Source organism: Camarhynchus parvulus, chromosome 13 (genome assembly GCF_901933205.1).
Source record: "Camarhynchus parvulus chromosome 13, STF_HiC, whole genome shotgun sequence".
NCBI lineage: Eukaryota > Metazoa > Chordata > Aves > Passeriformes > Thraupidae > Camarhynchus > Camarhynchus parvulus.
Window position 1 is genome coordinate 10,562,229 of NC_044583.1, and position 16,453 is coordinate 10,578,681.

The window sequence follows — 16,453 nt, forward strand, 5'->3', positions numbered from 1 at the left end:
CTCACAAAGAACCAAATGCTGAAACCCATTAGTTTTATGTCCCTTTACTCTGCCCCTTAAATTCCAATGGGATTTCAGTTAAACGTGCTCCCAACAAGCATCTCTAAACACAGCCATGGTTGTGGCAATTTAAAATAGCAACAGTCAGCCAGAAAGAGAAAGCAAAAGCAGCTCAATCACAGCAAACCAGTGGCAGCAGGTTTGGAGTCTACCTTGAGCACTCGCCGGTTAAAGACAAGCTGATCATTAGCCAGAAATCCATGACTGAGGTGGGGAAAAACCATCTATATCCAGGGAAAGTGGGAGGCAGGAGAAGAAAGAGCAGCAGTTTAAGAGGAAAGCACAGCAGAAGAGAGAGTTTTAAAGGCTGTAGCAATATGTAACATTCATTTTTAATAACTAGTTGGTACATTAGAAAGTAATAGTCTAGGTAGCCAACACTGGGGTTTAAGGTTCTGGGTACACTGGATCTTTGTAACAGGACACAGACTGAGGGAAACAAGTATTTTTTTCACTAGTTTACTGCACAATAGAACATTCAAAGCAGCTGGAGCAAGGATTCCCCTACTGCAGAATAAAGAGTATTATTCCAGTAAACCCCATAGGGGATGATATATCCCAGCATTTCCCTGAGACCAAATACTGTATTTGTTTTCAGAGGCTCAAATGAATACTGATGTATTCCCAGCCTGCAAATTGCAGATAAATCTCCCAGATTTATATGATGCAAAAACAATGTATTTAGGCTGTATCAGTAGTCATTGCTATTGTGTTTTAGCCTTTCCACTCATCTGTCTGGGGAGGAGCAGGAAGACATTTCCTTTCTCAGGACACCACGTGCATTTCCCTTTCCCCCATCCACCCATCCAGAGGGGAATCAAGAGGGTGGAGTGAAGCCACAAGAAGCCCTGGGGGAGCACACAGCAAAGCCTCCAGGAGGGTTTTTGGAGGTTTCTGGGGAACAAACCTATTTTCCAAATTGCCAAAGAGCTTTTAAAGCTTGCACATCAATAACAGATAACCCCAAACCTCAGTTTTGGGGGGAATAGTGCACTGGCAAGGCCATCTCCTGCCCAGCCTCCCAGTACAGATGTTTTAACACCACCATGACAAGAGAGGGAAAAAGTCAGAAAAAACTAATCAATCCCAGAAAATAAGCCCCTACCAAGAATTTTTTTCAAGATGTAGAGAGGGGCTTTAAGCTCAACACTCAGTTAAACACAGCTGCTTCTGGGAAGAACAGCACTGAAATACTGAGAAATTAAAATTAATGAGGACACAGAACACTTGCACATGGCCAGGTCCTCCAAATACTACAGAAACCACCAAAAAGACTCTACTGAGAGTGAAAGGTTTTGTGGTAGACAGAAGGGACACGATTCTGTGGCTCATTATGTGCATAAAGTACAAAAAAGCATAGAGTGGGATTTTTATAAAACCCCACAGAGCAAAACAGGAACTGAGTTTTTTTTTCTTGTCCCTCAGACTTTGTGGGCATCATCCAAATAAGCATGTTCCAAGCCCAGCCCTATCTGTTTTAATGAAAAATAACAATTTGCATTTGCTCCGAGGCCAAACACACCATATCCCACTAAATCCAGCCATCACACATTTAATTTTAAACAGCTCCTGTTACAGATGGGCCCATGAGAGGTGAACAGCCCTGAGGGATATTAAATAGAGAGACACCACCCCTGGTTCAGGAAACATCCAGGCTTCAGGAGAGGGGTTAAGTGTGATGGAGTAACACATTCCTGCTCCACAGTTCCCAGAGCATTGGGTTGCAAGGCACTGGGCTAACAGGCTGTTGGGTCTGACCCCACCTAGCAATGAAATATTGGAGCACAGAAACCTTGAACACTGGTAATTTCCACATTTAGAGTCCTCAATGTTGCCATTTCAACATAACACTCCAAAGTCAGCAAATAATAAAATAGAAGTATCCATGGGTGTCTGTTGACTGTCACACAGAGCTCTGCAGGATGCTTCCTGTGCTGAGGGTTTATCTGCAGTGTGAGCTTGGCCAGCAGCTAGAATTTTGCAGAAAATAAGGGAGGAAAACTCCTTTTGTGTCTGCACTGAGCTGCAGAGCTGCTTCAGCCATGCCAGTGCTTGGCCCCTCTCTGGATATAGGAGGTGCTGGATCTCACCCAGCTCTGGATACAGGAGATGCTGGAGCCACCTCCACCAGCCCTGGCCAGGGGCAGGCAGCGCCACTGGGCCATGCAGACAGAGCAGTTCTCCCACTGGAGAAGCTCATTTCCCCCTCTGGAGAGCAAAGCTGGTGCTGCTGCCACAGGCACTGTGCATCCTCTGGCCCAGATGTGCAGGGATCCCTCAGCCCCATCATTTGTCTGAACATCTCATCTGTCAGTAGGAACAAGATCTGAGTTCATAAATCCAGAGCAGCTGGCCCAGTGCCAGCTCAGGGAGCAAGTCAGCCTTATAAATCTAGTCTTTTCCAGGGGTGCAGCAATGTATTTGACTGGGAGAGAGAAGAACAGGCATGAATTCTGTGATTCTGTGATTCTGAATATCAGGGCACAGCTGTCCCAGCCTTGGCAGCACCCTGCTTCAACTCTCTCTATCCTCCCAGGAGCAGAGGGGCCCTGTTAGTGATTTCTCCCTGTAAATACACTTCCATGCATTCTGTCAGTACATTTGGGCACATTTTTTCCCCATCCTGAGCAGGTGAGGCTGAACAGCATCCTCCCTCATGCTGCTTACAACAAGGAGCGTTCAGTGATGAAGACAAGCCAAGGTGATCTCCCTCCTCAGCTTCCTAAAATCACCCTCCTGCATCTCCCACCAGGCACATTCCAACATGCAATAATCTCTGGTTTTGTCCACGCTGCTGGCAGGTGTTTATTACAGAAAGAGAAGCAGAGCAGACATGAACAGATTCAGTAGCTAATCCCTAATTGCCACCACCTCACTCCCACCACAGACAGTCCCTCCAAAGCCACCCCAAGGACTATTCTCTTTTAATCCATCATTGCTAATGATAGTGTTCCAGTGCTCACTGACACACTCTATCCTCATTCCACTGCCCATGGACATGATCATTTACAAGGAAGAGGGCACTGGATACAGTCCTAGTTATTTATCTTCCCACTGATGCAATGAGTTGCATTGACACATCTTTCAAAATCAAAATCAGCTAAACAAAGCTACCACTGAAACTTGAGGAGTAAGATAGATTAAATTCAGAAATAAGAAGTAATCTAGACCAGATGGTATTAAGAAGTTTTGCCTCCTATTCACAGCCCTGAGTGTCTGGAGACATAAAGGGAGCTATTGTCAAAGTCAGGCACCTGTTTTTAGGTCTATTTCTCTTTCTCTTTTCTCCCAAATTGTTTTTGAGCCTTTTTCTCGCTGTTCTGCAAAAAGTCATAAATAAATCAAAAACTGAAGCAAAATTTGGACAAAGGCAGATCAGGACAAAATCTGCCCCCAAAACCCAGCACATTTTTCTTGGTAGGTGAAAACAAAGGACAAGTGTTACCTTGAGAGCTGGTATCTGCCCAGACAGAGCCTGTCCCAGAGCATCTCCTGCAGCAGGGGGTGAGTTCCCCAGCACTTGGCAGCACAGAGCCTCTGGAGCCTGAGCAGCACCTCCTCCAGCATTCCCGAGCTGCCAGCCCCAAAGTCACCCACAGCCCTGGCCAAGGAGTGAAACTCAGGTCCCTGTGCTGCTGAATCACCTCTTAAAGGCTGTGCTGAGCCCGTGGGTGGGCACAAAGTGGGGCCTTAGCCGAGCCCCTCCTTCACCACACAGGCTGTAAATCCATCTGAGGAATTTTAGGGGCTCTCTGAGCCCCAGGGTGACATTTCCAAACACACCCAAGGCAGTTGGGAGCTGCTTCAGAATATGACACCAACTTCATGGAGTGATTTTACAACCTCCAGGGGAAAAAGAAAAATGTCTCTGAAGCATCTCTACTCAACATTAACCACTGAGGTCCAGGTTGTGTTTCCAGCAATGACATCTAACCCAGGTCAGCCAACTCTTGAGTGCCAGCTCCAAATCCAGCCTCCTACAGTGACAGGTACAGCAGGATCCCAGCACATCCCCACAATGGGGTTTGCAGCAGGTGCCCATAATCCACAGACAACCACAGGAATACAGAAATACCTCTGCAACAGAGCCCACACCTCGTGGTGAAACCTCCCATCCCATCCCCAACATCCCCAACATCCCCACATCCCCCTTGTGTCTCATGGAGACCAGTCCTGATTTACCTCAGTAAATCTCAAATTTGTGCAGCTCCATGACAGGAAATTTCATGAAATTCCGTTAATTTCTGTATGCTATAGCCAAAAGAGTTTTCCCTCATCACACAGTTACTTTAACCCCTTTATTTTCAAAGACAGCCTGGCTATCACCTGAATGTTATCCTGCTCCCAGGTGGGGAGCTCAGCAAGGGAGGAGGAACATTCCATCCTGCACAACTCTGTGCTGGAGCTCTCCTTGGGGCACCAGATCCTACCCCCACATACTGGTGCTCTAATGCCAACAGATAAGGAGCACAGCCTCAAGAGAAACTTCAAGAGAAACATGGACTCTGCCTCTGACACTGGAAGAGGAAATCAGGGATGAGAAGGTTCAGTAGAAGAAAAACCTTCCATGAGGTACCCAAAGATCTTCCACTCCTTTTTCCTCATGGCCAAAGTTAGGAAAACCATCCCCACAAAGAGCTCCAGAGGCAAAATTAAACATTTCCACAACTGTTACCATACTGTTTGCAGCAAGGCTTTGTTTTGTGCAGGGACTAAACCCAACCAGATTTTAGAATAAATCAGTGTGCTGTGTCACCACTTACCCTTGGGCCAATGTCTCCTGCTTCCCCCTGCAAACCAGGAAAAACAGCAAAGGGTCAGAGTTCAAATCTCAGCCCTGAAGGACTGAGCACAGGGTCAGCTGGACACGGGTACAGCACACAAGGGAAGGGGCAAGAGTCCTTCCTATTGTTTAATGTATTTAAAATGAGGGAGGAGAAGGTTTTGAGACAACACAATAGGGAAAGATTCTGCCCTGGCAGGCAGTGAAACAAATAATAAATCAGAAATAGCAGTTTGTTTCCAACTCTAAGGCTCTCCTAGCAACTGCTTATGTCCTTCACATGTGAAAATTAACTTCACTTTCAGTAATGACCTTCTTTGGCTCCTCTGATTGCACGGGTGTCGTGCAAACACGATGGAGCCCAGATCCCTTGGAGGAATGAAGAGTTTTATGCTCTCATCACCCTTAGTGGCTTACCAGAGCCCTATGGCATAGGTGAGCTTTAAGACCACACTTATCCCCCCACCTTTTTTGCAAATTGTTCATGCCCTCCCATTCCTGGGGCTTTTCCAAGAGCAATGTGAGAACCTACTCTAACAGCTCCAACAAAACCCAGCTGGGTTATTGGGGCAACCTGAACTTGAAAGAATTACAGAAACAGGAGGATATACAGAAACTACTTCCCCCAAATCCATGTGTTAATGCAGCCTTTACCTTTTCCCCTTTTGGTCCTGGAGGTCCCTGGAAACACATAAGAAGAGTCCAAATTAAGGAACAGCAGAATCACCAATGCATGTGACATTAAAACCAAGGAAATCACATTCATCAATTCACAAATTCTGAGCCACATTCTCTATTATTTTAAGCAATACATGCTACTATTTTAAAATTGTGCAGTGCTTGACATGAGCAACACTTTATCCAAAAGCACCCACAAGGTCCTGCCTGCTCCTGCTGGGACAGAGTACAGAGGACCAGAGCAGGGCAGGCAGTGTGGCAGCAGCTCACCAACATGTGACTCTAAATAGATGCAAAAGATACCTGGAGGTATTAAATCACTTCTAGAAAAAGCACATGCTCAGTGTATCATTACAACAATTATACATCTGTTTGAAATAAACAAGGAGGATGGGCTGCTTTCCTTGGCCTGTTTGCTGAAGGCATCATTCATCTTCCCTCTGAGCAGCTGTCTGTAGGACAGGCAGGGGCACTGCAGCCCCAGAGAGAACCCCAGAGCAGCACTTTGATGTGTCTGCTCTGCATTTGCCTTCCAGCACAGAGAAGTACCAAACCTTGGTACCAGTGCACAGTGTGTGCTGAAGTGAGACCAGAGGGGGAAGGTCAGAGAGGCAGCAGCATCTGCATTCCCATGCAGCCTCCCTCCCACTGCTTTCCTCTGAGCAAGGCTGCTGGCCCCTTTCTGTCATGGAAGAGATCATCAGCAGTCTGGTTTGAGTCTGGCTGTGTGATAAGTTTGCTGTGTCACTGAGATTTCCCCTGCCTCTCACTCCTGCCCTGCAGTGGCACTCCAGCCTGGGGGTGCAAGGCTGTCCTCTGGGGTCTGACTGCCCTCCCAGCATGAGGTTTTGCTAATGAAAGCCAAGCCTTTCCTTCTTTTCTTGTCTAATGCTTTATTTCTAGATTTTATTCACATTTGCTATCCTCAGGGTTAGGATAAAAACCAACCACAGCAATGTATGGCTATAACAACACACTCCCTCACTGGATGGAAATAAATGTCTGGAGTGGCTTTTCAATTGCAAAGACTGAATGGCTTTTACCCACTTTGAAATCCCACTTGGTTTAGGACCAGAATTTAAAAAGATTTCATATGGGGCCCTGTAGTGAAGGTGCTGGAAGAGAATGGGGTTTGGAGACAAAATATGGAGCTGTGACCTTCTGTAGGAACCATTCAGTGGAAGGAATCAGAGCTGGCTAGGGTTCAATTAGCATAAAAATAAAAAAGTCTGCATTTCTGTAAAATAAAAAAGAAAAGAATGAAGCACCTGAATATCCAAAGGGCTTCCAAGCAAAAATGAAATCAAGAAAACAGCTCATAAATTAATCCAGTCTGTTCCAAAAAGTATTTCATGGACACTGGGCACCTTCAAGCAGTTCCCAGCTCAGGTCCTTTGGAGGAAAATGGAACCTGCTTTGGGATCAATTATTTTTATGGTATCACTCTGCAGTGCCAGAAGCACACAACCAAGATCATTGGCTTTGCTCTTTGAATGTGCTACTGGAGTTTATTCCCAAATTTGGCCTGATGCCCATCCGCAGTCCGTGCTCCCCGAGCTGGGGCAGGAGGGGAAGAGGCAGCTGAGATGAGCTGCCAGGTAAAGAAAAGTTCACCTCCAGCTCTGCTGGCCAGCCCTGGCTCAGAATTCAAACTTGCATGGAATAATCTTCCCAAGTACAATTGTTCCTCCTGAACAGTTATATATGTAGCACTAAATGAGTAATAGTTGAGATACTGCCTATTTATTGTGGAGCAGCATGAACAAAGACATGTTACATTTGGCTACTTACTGGTTTGCCATCCAAGCCAAGAGGCCCCTGAAAAAGTAAGGAAAAGAGAGTATTTAAAAAAAAAAAAAAAAATGTTTCAAACATAGCATTATCAGGCATGCTCTGAAAGAGACTCTACTTACTTAACCTTTGGCTATGATTCTATGATTTACCTACTCCTCCATCCATGCAATCCAGAAGGAAGGTTTCACAGAGGCACAGTAAAAGGCATCAAACAATTTGCAGAGTGTGAAGGAGGGTGAAAGGAAGCGACAGGATTAGTGACAGGGGTAAGGTGACACTGCTCTGGCACGCACTTGGCCTGGGACTCCCTGAGGTTTTGAAAGTCAAAACCAGCAGCAGTAAAACATGCCTGATTTGGTTAAACTGAGCAGATCCATGAGTGATTCACATCAACCTTGGATCTGAGCTATTTTTCCTAAAGCACTCAGTTATCCCAGCTCTTCCTCAGGTCTCCTGTTTCTAGGGTTGCTGCATCAATATTGAAAATGGTGAATTCCCCAGCATTTCTGGCACTTAAGCCCTTAATTAACACCAAACCACTGAATGTGTTGGGCCAAAGGAAACATTGCTTTTGATAAGGGATGTGGGGAGGGAGGAAGAACAGATGCTCTAAGGCCAAAGCTGCCCCTGTCATCAGCTGGAGCTGGCACTTTTGGGGACAAAGTGACACCCACCAGTTACTGTAAATCCACTGCCTGTGGCAAATGCAAGGGCTCCTCCTGCAAAGCTGCACCTTGGGATCAGCTCCAGCTCCCTCCCAGCCCTGCCCTGCACAGCCACACTGTGGAATATGCACATCCTCCTCCCAACATGCTGGGATGAAACATCTCCCACATTACAGCCCTGAGAACCATGAGGATCCACCAAAGCAAAAGGGGTCTGGACTGTGGTACAGTGCTAAAGCACCAAAATTCTCTGTATTTCTTAGGGAACTGATTGGGTTGAGTCTTTCTTAGTTTATCTTATATCTGTGATAGGGAAATTGAGCAAAAGAGGCAAAGGTGGGTAAGAGGAGGCCAATGGCTGCATTAAAAAGAGCATCCTTGCAGATCACAGCCATTGATAAGGAATAAATGGCCATTGATAAGGAACAAATCAGTCTGCAATGGCTATGCTGATGGGGCCTAGAACATGAAACTCTGGGGAACACAGCTCTGTTAGGAAAAAGAGGTAAATATAGATGACCTGGGCAGATCATCAGTAGCTGGGTTACAAGGGCTGGGGGACCTGTGCAAGAGAATTTCACTTGAAAATAAATGAGGATGTCTTTACACACATGAGATTTCTGAAGTCATCAAGCATAGGTTACATTCCTTATGTGATGTGTACTTTTTCTTGTAAGGAACCATCAGTACTCAAAGCTACATAGTGGTCATGAAAATATACATAAAGGAGCGGTGTCTGTTAATGCAAAGGCTTGCAGGTCACAACCAAACTACCCTGACACCTCCTCCATACTTTATCTCACCTCAATTCTTTAGGTACTAAAAGCTGGGGATGGCATCAGGTTCACAGAGCTTCTTTCCTGAAACTATGATTGTATGAGGTGATTCATCTGAAGCTCCTGATGCAACTCCCTGACTTTCAGAGGATCAGACATGGGATCAGAGGATCTGCCAGCACAGAACTGGCAGCACATTCAACTTCTCAGAGGAGTAGAAGTCCCAGAATTATGATTTTTTTTAAATATAAAATGCCAGTTCTTCAGCTTTTAGCTATTCTTGTATCAGTCCACAAAGAGACATCCAGAAGCAAAAACAATGGCCTATTCAGAAGATGTTTGAGGGAAAGCATTTAATGCTTGAGAGAAACAATATCCATCAGGGTTCCAAAGGGGCTCTTGGCCAGCCACAGCACTGAATGGACAAGACTAACACAGAATTTTAAACATCTTGTTAGTCTGGGCTGGAGATTTAATTGACTCTGCTCTACCTGCCCAGCCAAATGTCTGTGTGAGCAAGGCAGGGTTCCCAAGAGCAGCCAGGAGATTTCATCTGAAATCTGGGCTGCCTGACTTGACTGCCTGCAAATCTCAGGAGTGCCCATGTGTTGAGATTGTTATTGTCTTTTATTTGAATTCTCCTCCATGTAATTTTAATTAAAGGTTAAGCAATCTCTAATTTATTTGATAAATAAGGAATGGGGAAACAATGAGTAACCCTCTATTCCCCCACTTAAAACCAATCTCTGTAGAAGTTTTCACTTTCAGAGGACAAAAAATACTTCTGCTAAACCAACCAGGAAAAGTGTATGAAAAAGGAGAGTTTTCTTCTCGGAATCCTTGGCAATAGAAAGCATCACAGTGGCTTTAGGCTCTGCTTTTTGTCCAGGGAGCAATTTCACTTGTGCCTTCACTTCCTTTGCTCTAAATCACACACAGTGATCACAGTTCAGATAATTAATTATTCTCTACATCCAGAGGGGATGAACTTTCTGCCTAGGGCAAACCCAATGCTTTAAAACAAGGGAGAGGGAAAATTCAACCGATTTCCCCCAAAACATAGTTCTGACCAAAACCATCACTGCACTGGCTAAGTGGGACAAAAGGCTTCAAGGAAGAGCACACTGTTGGGGTCCCAGATGGCCCCTTCCTGCTGGTAACCAACTCACATCTCATTTTCTGACCACACACCAGATGTGTTCAGTGCCTGGTCAAACCAGCTCTGTGGGACACCCTCCCCACTAGAAAAGAAAAATTGTTGCTGTCAGTTTTGCAAAGAAAACACATCTGCAACATCTGTCTGGAGCAGGAGGAGCTGGATTAGTGGGGACAGCTGGTGACACAAAGCTGGTGACACAGAACTCAATCAGTCACTCACAGAGGTGAGTGATAATTGCAATTACACACCTTGCTTTCACCCCTCACAAAGAGTGACACAGGCACAGGTGTTCCTGCAGGAATAATGATCCATGATGATCCCATGGTGCATCCCCCTTTGCCATCACCAGGGTGAGGACATTATTTATAAATCTAATATATTTTATGGTACACATTGATGATCTATTATTTAATGATGTATAATTACACCTTGATGCTGAGAATGCAGACAGGGGTCAGATAAGATGTAAAAGCTTGGGCAGAGCTTGTTACTATATCATGTAGTTTCAATGCATGCCTTGGTTTTGACACACAACATTTCAACTTCAGAGTAAGGGGCTGCATTCAGATATATTTTAAAACAGATTCTGATGTATTTTTCATTTTGTTTCACAGCAGAAGCTCACAAGTCTTGAGATACAGCACCAAAATGCCACCTCTCACTACAAAAATGAGATTCACCCATTGCTGAGGTCAGCTGAAGGCTTGAGAAGATTTTGAGCTCCCCAAAAGGGAAGATGTGGAGCTTGCAAGCTCTGGTTCACATGCAAAAGCTGTTCCAATAAATAACAGGCATTTCCCATGTTCATCACTCACCTCTGGCTCAGACAAGCCCAGGTGCCAGCCTGGCTCGATGGCCCTCTGCCATCGCCCTCCATCCTCACTGCTGCTGGCAGGGATGGACTTGCTCTTAAAATGTTACAGGAATTTTAAGGAGGGAAAATATATAGTGAAAGCAAAGCCAGAGATTTTTAAGAGGACAATCCTTCTGAGTTGGGAAATCTTCTCTCATGGTTATTTTTAATGTTTCCTGCTCTGCTAAAAATTAGCAAAGGGGTCGGAAGGAACCCTGCAGTCAAATTTTGACAAATTCAAAGGGCTGCCTTCCCATCTCTGGCTCTGTGGTTTCAAAAAAGGATAGAATCTTATATTCCAAGGAATGAACAAAAGAGCATGACAACATTTTAGTATCCCTGCAAAGGGCCCTGGGTCATCTGCAGCACAGGCAGGGAGCAGGGACCATCCCTTCCTATAGGCCATGCTGTAAATACTCACAGGCAGGACAGTGTCTGCTGGCCATGTGGTTCCTCAGCACATTTTTGTGTGAGAAGAAAGCTCTGGCAAAAGCTGTGGCCAAGCACACCCTGCCAGGCCTGTCACAAGGAAAGTGGAGGAAGACAGCCAGGTTGCTGTGGCTGTTTCCAGCTTCCCAGCTGAAGGGAAAGGGAAGAAAAGGGACTGAGAAACAAAAAATGAACTGTGAGTCCTCTAAATAGCAGCTGACAACCACTGGCACTAACTGTGAATAAACTGAGTCCAAGAGACTTGCTCTGGGATGTCACCTCATCCCCAGTTACTGCTGCTCCTCCTCCCTCCCAAAGTCCTCAGTGCAGAAGGATCAGAAACGCTGACAAAATAACAAATTTCTACTCCATACAATACCACTGCTGCTGCACTAATCATTTGTCCTTTCAAATGCATTTAAATTATATTTATTGTTTATTTTAAATCATTATTATCTATAATTCTAAATAAATTTATTACTACATTAAAAAACTTGTGAAGGGTATGGAATTGGTCATGCAAGAGATTACCCCAAGCACACACCACTCACTGCTGTGAGCCTGGAGGTGTTCTGGGCAGGAGGTTCCCCTGTCATCAGCCCTGACCTTCTGGGTCTCTGGTGTGAGACCCCAAAATCATATCAGTCTGCAGCATGACAAAACATTGGAAACATTCCTACCAGGAGCTGCCATGTTTAAGCATTGAGATAATTTATATCACAACAGTTCTATGTTTAGCTTTATATATAGCATAGGAAGCCTCACTGCAATGGGATGGGATTGCTACACGCAGAAACAGCACTGTACTTAAAAATAAATATAATTTTTTCAGCAATGAACATGATTATAGACTAACCTTTATTAACAATATTAACAATTTTCTTTTTCTTTGTTTGATAAAAGTTATTTGTCCAACAAAATGTATTGTCCAACACAAATCCCTCACGCAGCCAAATTTCCTCCATGTAGTCTTGGAGCAAACCATGACTACGTGCAAACTGGAAACCCATTTTCCATTACTAGATGATAGTTTTTTGCATCGTTTAAAAAAAAAAGTCCAAAACCAAAGAGCTTCTATGATTTTCTTACAAGCACTGAACAGCAACGTTGATGAGACATTATTTTTTAATCCTTGCAAGACTAATTGTTTCCATTTGGAAACAATTTACACATGCAAGCTGCATCCTGCGTGGCCCTGGAGCCAGGCTGTCCTTGTTCAGAGAGAAAACCCCATTTCTTTTTATGAGGAAGGGCATTTAGGGGTTCCCCAAAATCAAATCTCCCTGCATGTAACACCAATCCCAGTCTTGTGGGAGATCCCAAAGGATGGGGCTGTCTTGGGTTTCTGTGGTTGAGATGACCCCTGAGGTCTTAGAAAATCTTTTTTCCCAGCCCCGTGACCAAAGAAAAATCAAGATTTGTTGGTTCTGCTTTTCAAGGATGTTTATTTTCTCTTATCTATCCCATTCTTTCTCTGACCTGCTGAGATCTGTCTGGCAGGTTGGGTTGTGGCACACTGTCTGCCCTTGGGGTGGTGTTAACTTTTTATACATGTACTTCATTTACAACAATTTTCCAATACCTATCACCTATGTTAGGCAGTCTGTCTCTGCCCTAAACAAATCAAACAGCATCACCATCCCAGCAGAAGATGGAGGACAAGAAGAAGGGAGAAGAACAGGACTCACCCAGATTCCTCCATCTTGCCTCTTGAACTCCCATTCTAAAACCCCAACATTCTACTTTTTCACCCTGTGACAAATTCACTATCATTCTACTCAAACTCTTGTGGCTTGTAAATCTTCACACAAAGTTGGTAATTGTTTCCATGGGCTAAAATGGAAGGCACAGGTGGTTTTGACTCCAAGGTCTTGCCAAGGTCTCTGAGCCCCCTGCCAGGGTCTCGACTCATCCAGGGCAGCCAGAGGAATGTCCTGGGCCCCAACAGGGCAGCAGGATGAGCCGAGCCCTCCTCATCCTCAGGTTGCTGCAGCAACCCTCACCCCTCTCCCTCGTTTCTTTCCAAAAAGGCCACCTGAGCATTGCCCACACAGTCTGGCTCAGCATCACCAAACCCTCAAAGGCTCTGAAATATTTCCTCAGAGGGAGCCGTGTCCCTCAGCCCAGGCTGCCAGCCATAGGTGTCAGGTAAACCATGCAGAGCAGCCTGATAAAGGCCAAGCGTGCATTAACAAGGCAACAAAACTCCCCCAGATCTGTGCTCTGCTCCAGAAAATCTGCCCACAGACTGCTGGGAGGCCTCTGCCCATTCTTTGATGGAAACGGAGCAGAAAGGAGCAGTAATTTGCTAAAAACTTCCCCCGTAATGCAAACCAGACGGCTCTGCAAGGGAGCAGCCGCCTCGGAGGCCGGGCCGGGCCCGGCGGGCATCCGGGGCCGCGCAGAGCAGAGCCGGCCTCTGCAGGGACAGCCCCTCTCCCTTCCACAGGGCACCAACGCCCCCAGCACTCCTGAAAGCCTTGGGAAAGAAACAAACAAACAGACAAAAGCAGAAAAAACAAACCCAACTCTATCCTCAGGAAGCTTTCGGGGCAGAACTGCGCTCTGCCCGCTGTTCGGCCCCTCCTTTGCGTCGCTAGCCTGAGCTCACCAGAGTGCTTCAGTTCCCAGCTGTCTTCCAGACATTCTGAAGGGTTTCAAATGAGATAAGGGACCCTTTTCCCTGCAGGAGCTGCCTCGTCCATAACCACAAGATGTGCTGCCTTCTGTCTGTGCACAGAGCTTTCTCTTTGTTCTGGATGTCTTCTCAAAGATGCTCAAGAAAAGCGCCTGGAATCAAATCTAACGCTGACTGGTCCAAAGGGGTGGGAAACAAACCCTGGGCTGGAGCTGCACAGGGCACTGTGAGGGGTTTTTGAGGAAGGTCACTTGGAGATGCCAGAACAGAGCCAATTTGGTCACTTGTCCCAGCACAGACTGCTGTGGCTCTTGGGCAGACAGGCCAGATCCCTATTTCAGAGGGAAGAACTCACTCTGTGCATCACATTGCACCAGTTCTCTTCCAAAACAGCAAAGTACGCTTATGGAAGAAAGAGCCCCCCAATTTCCCCAAATTTCTGAGGCTTAAATGAGTCCCATGTGTTCTGCTTTCTTCAAGAATTTGATGCCCAGTTGGGCTTTGGATATGTTTTTTTAATACCCACCCATGAGAGAGGTGATGGCCAATGAGCTGGGAATGCAATTTTTAAGTAGGTAAGTAATTTTGGAAGAATGTTGGCATTACAAACAAGCACTTCAGTGCTTACTGCCTTTACAATCTTTCCAGACCATTGTCATTGACAGCTTCTGTTTGGATTACCTCTCTTTGGTGGTTAATGAGAAAACTTCTTGGTTTTCTCAGTTTTGCTCTGTCTACACACCAAGCCTCTGCACCACAGGGCTGGACCCGAACACACTGGAAACAGAGATGCAGATCCACCAGCTGCACTCAACACTCAAAACAGGAAACCAGAGGAAAAGCTGCGTGAGAAGCCAGAAACCAAACCTCTGCCCTGCCAGTGCAATTTGGGCTGCACAGTTCTCCTTGCCATTGCTGTCAGCACCTTCACCAGGCCCTTTCCTCTTCCCATCCAGAACCATTGGAATCACTCAGGATAAACAAATGCATCTGCAATTCCTCCACCGGGTGGGATGGAATACAACTTTTTATTATCCCTGTGGAAGAATTACCTTTAAATCAAAAGGAAAACAAACTGCTGCCATGAAGAACTGGTCTTCACAAATCATTGTTGCTTCCACATCAGAGAGCCAGCAAATGGATGTAGCAGGAAAACATGCTGGATCTGCTTCCCCTGTTTAAAGAGGGTTTTCCTTCTAGGCAAATAATTACGTGAATTGGCCACAAAACTGATATTAAAATAAAATGAAAAAGACTGGAACTACAAAGTTTGCCTTGTAAAATGAATGTTTGTTACTTCTGTCTTTTGGGCTCTTACTGGGAGAGGTATATGTGCAAATGATTTCACACACAGGAGCAGGAGACACTCCTTGAAGTCTGGGTATTTACGAGTAAAACATGGGAACAAATACAGGACTGAAATCTAAATTACAGTTATGGCCTTGATTAGCCTAGCTAAGAAAACTAAATACCTCATCAACAGAAGTCTTCATCACACCACAATGTTTAAAAGTACCCAAGTCTAGCAATACACAATCAGCCAGAGCACCTATGCAATGTGTTTTGGACACCACAGGAGCTGTGTCCATGTACGAGCTGCCACCCAAGGTTTGCAATCAACCGCCCACTGCAAAAAAAACCAGGAAAATTTGGGGCCCACACAGCCCATCAGGTCTGGCCATATAGTATGGCCTCCCATACCTGACATGGGATTTCTGGCAGCCCTCCTGAAGAGCTAAAATGCTGCCTGCTGCTCTGGTTTGCACACAGAGCAATCCCAGAGCTACACCAGGCTCCTGCAGCCACTCTCACAGGCTGCACCTCGAGCACACCCAAACAGCACTTTGAGATAATTGCATAGGTGGAGGCAACTCATCAAGACATCAGGCAGTTCAATTTTAAGCCACTCCTACAGTTCTCTTGTAAAAGTAGTTTGTTATTAATGCCACATGTGGTTTTCTGGTGCTTCCATTTCCAAAATGCCTGGTTAAGTGCATGCCTTGGAGCTTTCTGGTAAGAAAGGAACCACAATGGCACAGAGGAGCTGCCACCAGGAAGAGGCTAAGGCATGTGTTCCTCATTTCCCACACATCATCCCGTCTGCATTCATATTATATTTATGGGTCACACATGAAAATCTTGCACAGACTTTCCCTAAGTTGTGTACTAACTGAAATTTTTAATTGCTGAGGAGAGAAAACCCCAGACTCCACTGTTTATGGTCAAAGTCTAGACCTGTAACCAAAGTTGCTGTTCCAGTGCTTCACTGTGCTGCGTTTTTATGTCAGGAACCATCTTCCCCTCTACACATGCTTCTTCAGCCCCACTCACAGACATCAGCCTAGAAAAACACATTTGGCTTCACTTTATGTCTTGAAAATTAATTAAAACCAGAGTTTTACCATCCTTACCAGTTGATTTCTGGCTTATACATTGCAGCTGACTTCAGTGGATAGATCTGGATTTACAACACTGCAGCCAAAGGAAGATATTAGCTCACTGTCCAAGGCTCCCAAAATAAAAGTTTCTGAAGATGCTGACCTGCTTAGCTCCAATAGCTCCTTAGCCTGAGTTGGACTATAAATATGTGAGAATGGCCTGCACAGGAATATTTCAAT

The 16,453-nt window shown here is 45.3% G+C and overlaps 1 protein-coding gene across 3 annotated transcripts in view; it reads right to left on the reverse strand.

The window, feature by feature from the left end:
- COL23A1 (collagen type XXIII alpha 1 chain) overlaps positions 1-16,453 on the reverse strand; it is a 178,119-nt gene that overhangs the window by 19,593 nt on the left and 142,073 nt on the right. For all 3 annotated transcript variants that reach the window (XM_030957428.1, XM_030957427.1, XM_030957429.1), the window contains 3 exons: positions 7,313-7,339; positions 5,498-5,524; positions 4,824-4,850 (listed from right to left, as the gene is read on the reverse strand). In XM_030957428.1, coding sequence (XP_030813288.1) covers positions 4,824-4,850; positions 5,498-5,524; positions 7,313-7,339 — 81 coding nt within the window. The remainder of the gene's footprint in view (positions 1-4,823; positions 4,851-5,497; positions 5,525-7,312; positions 7,340-16,453) is intronic.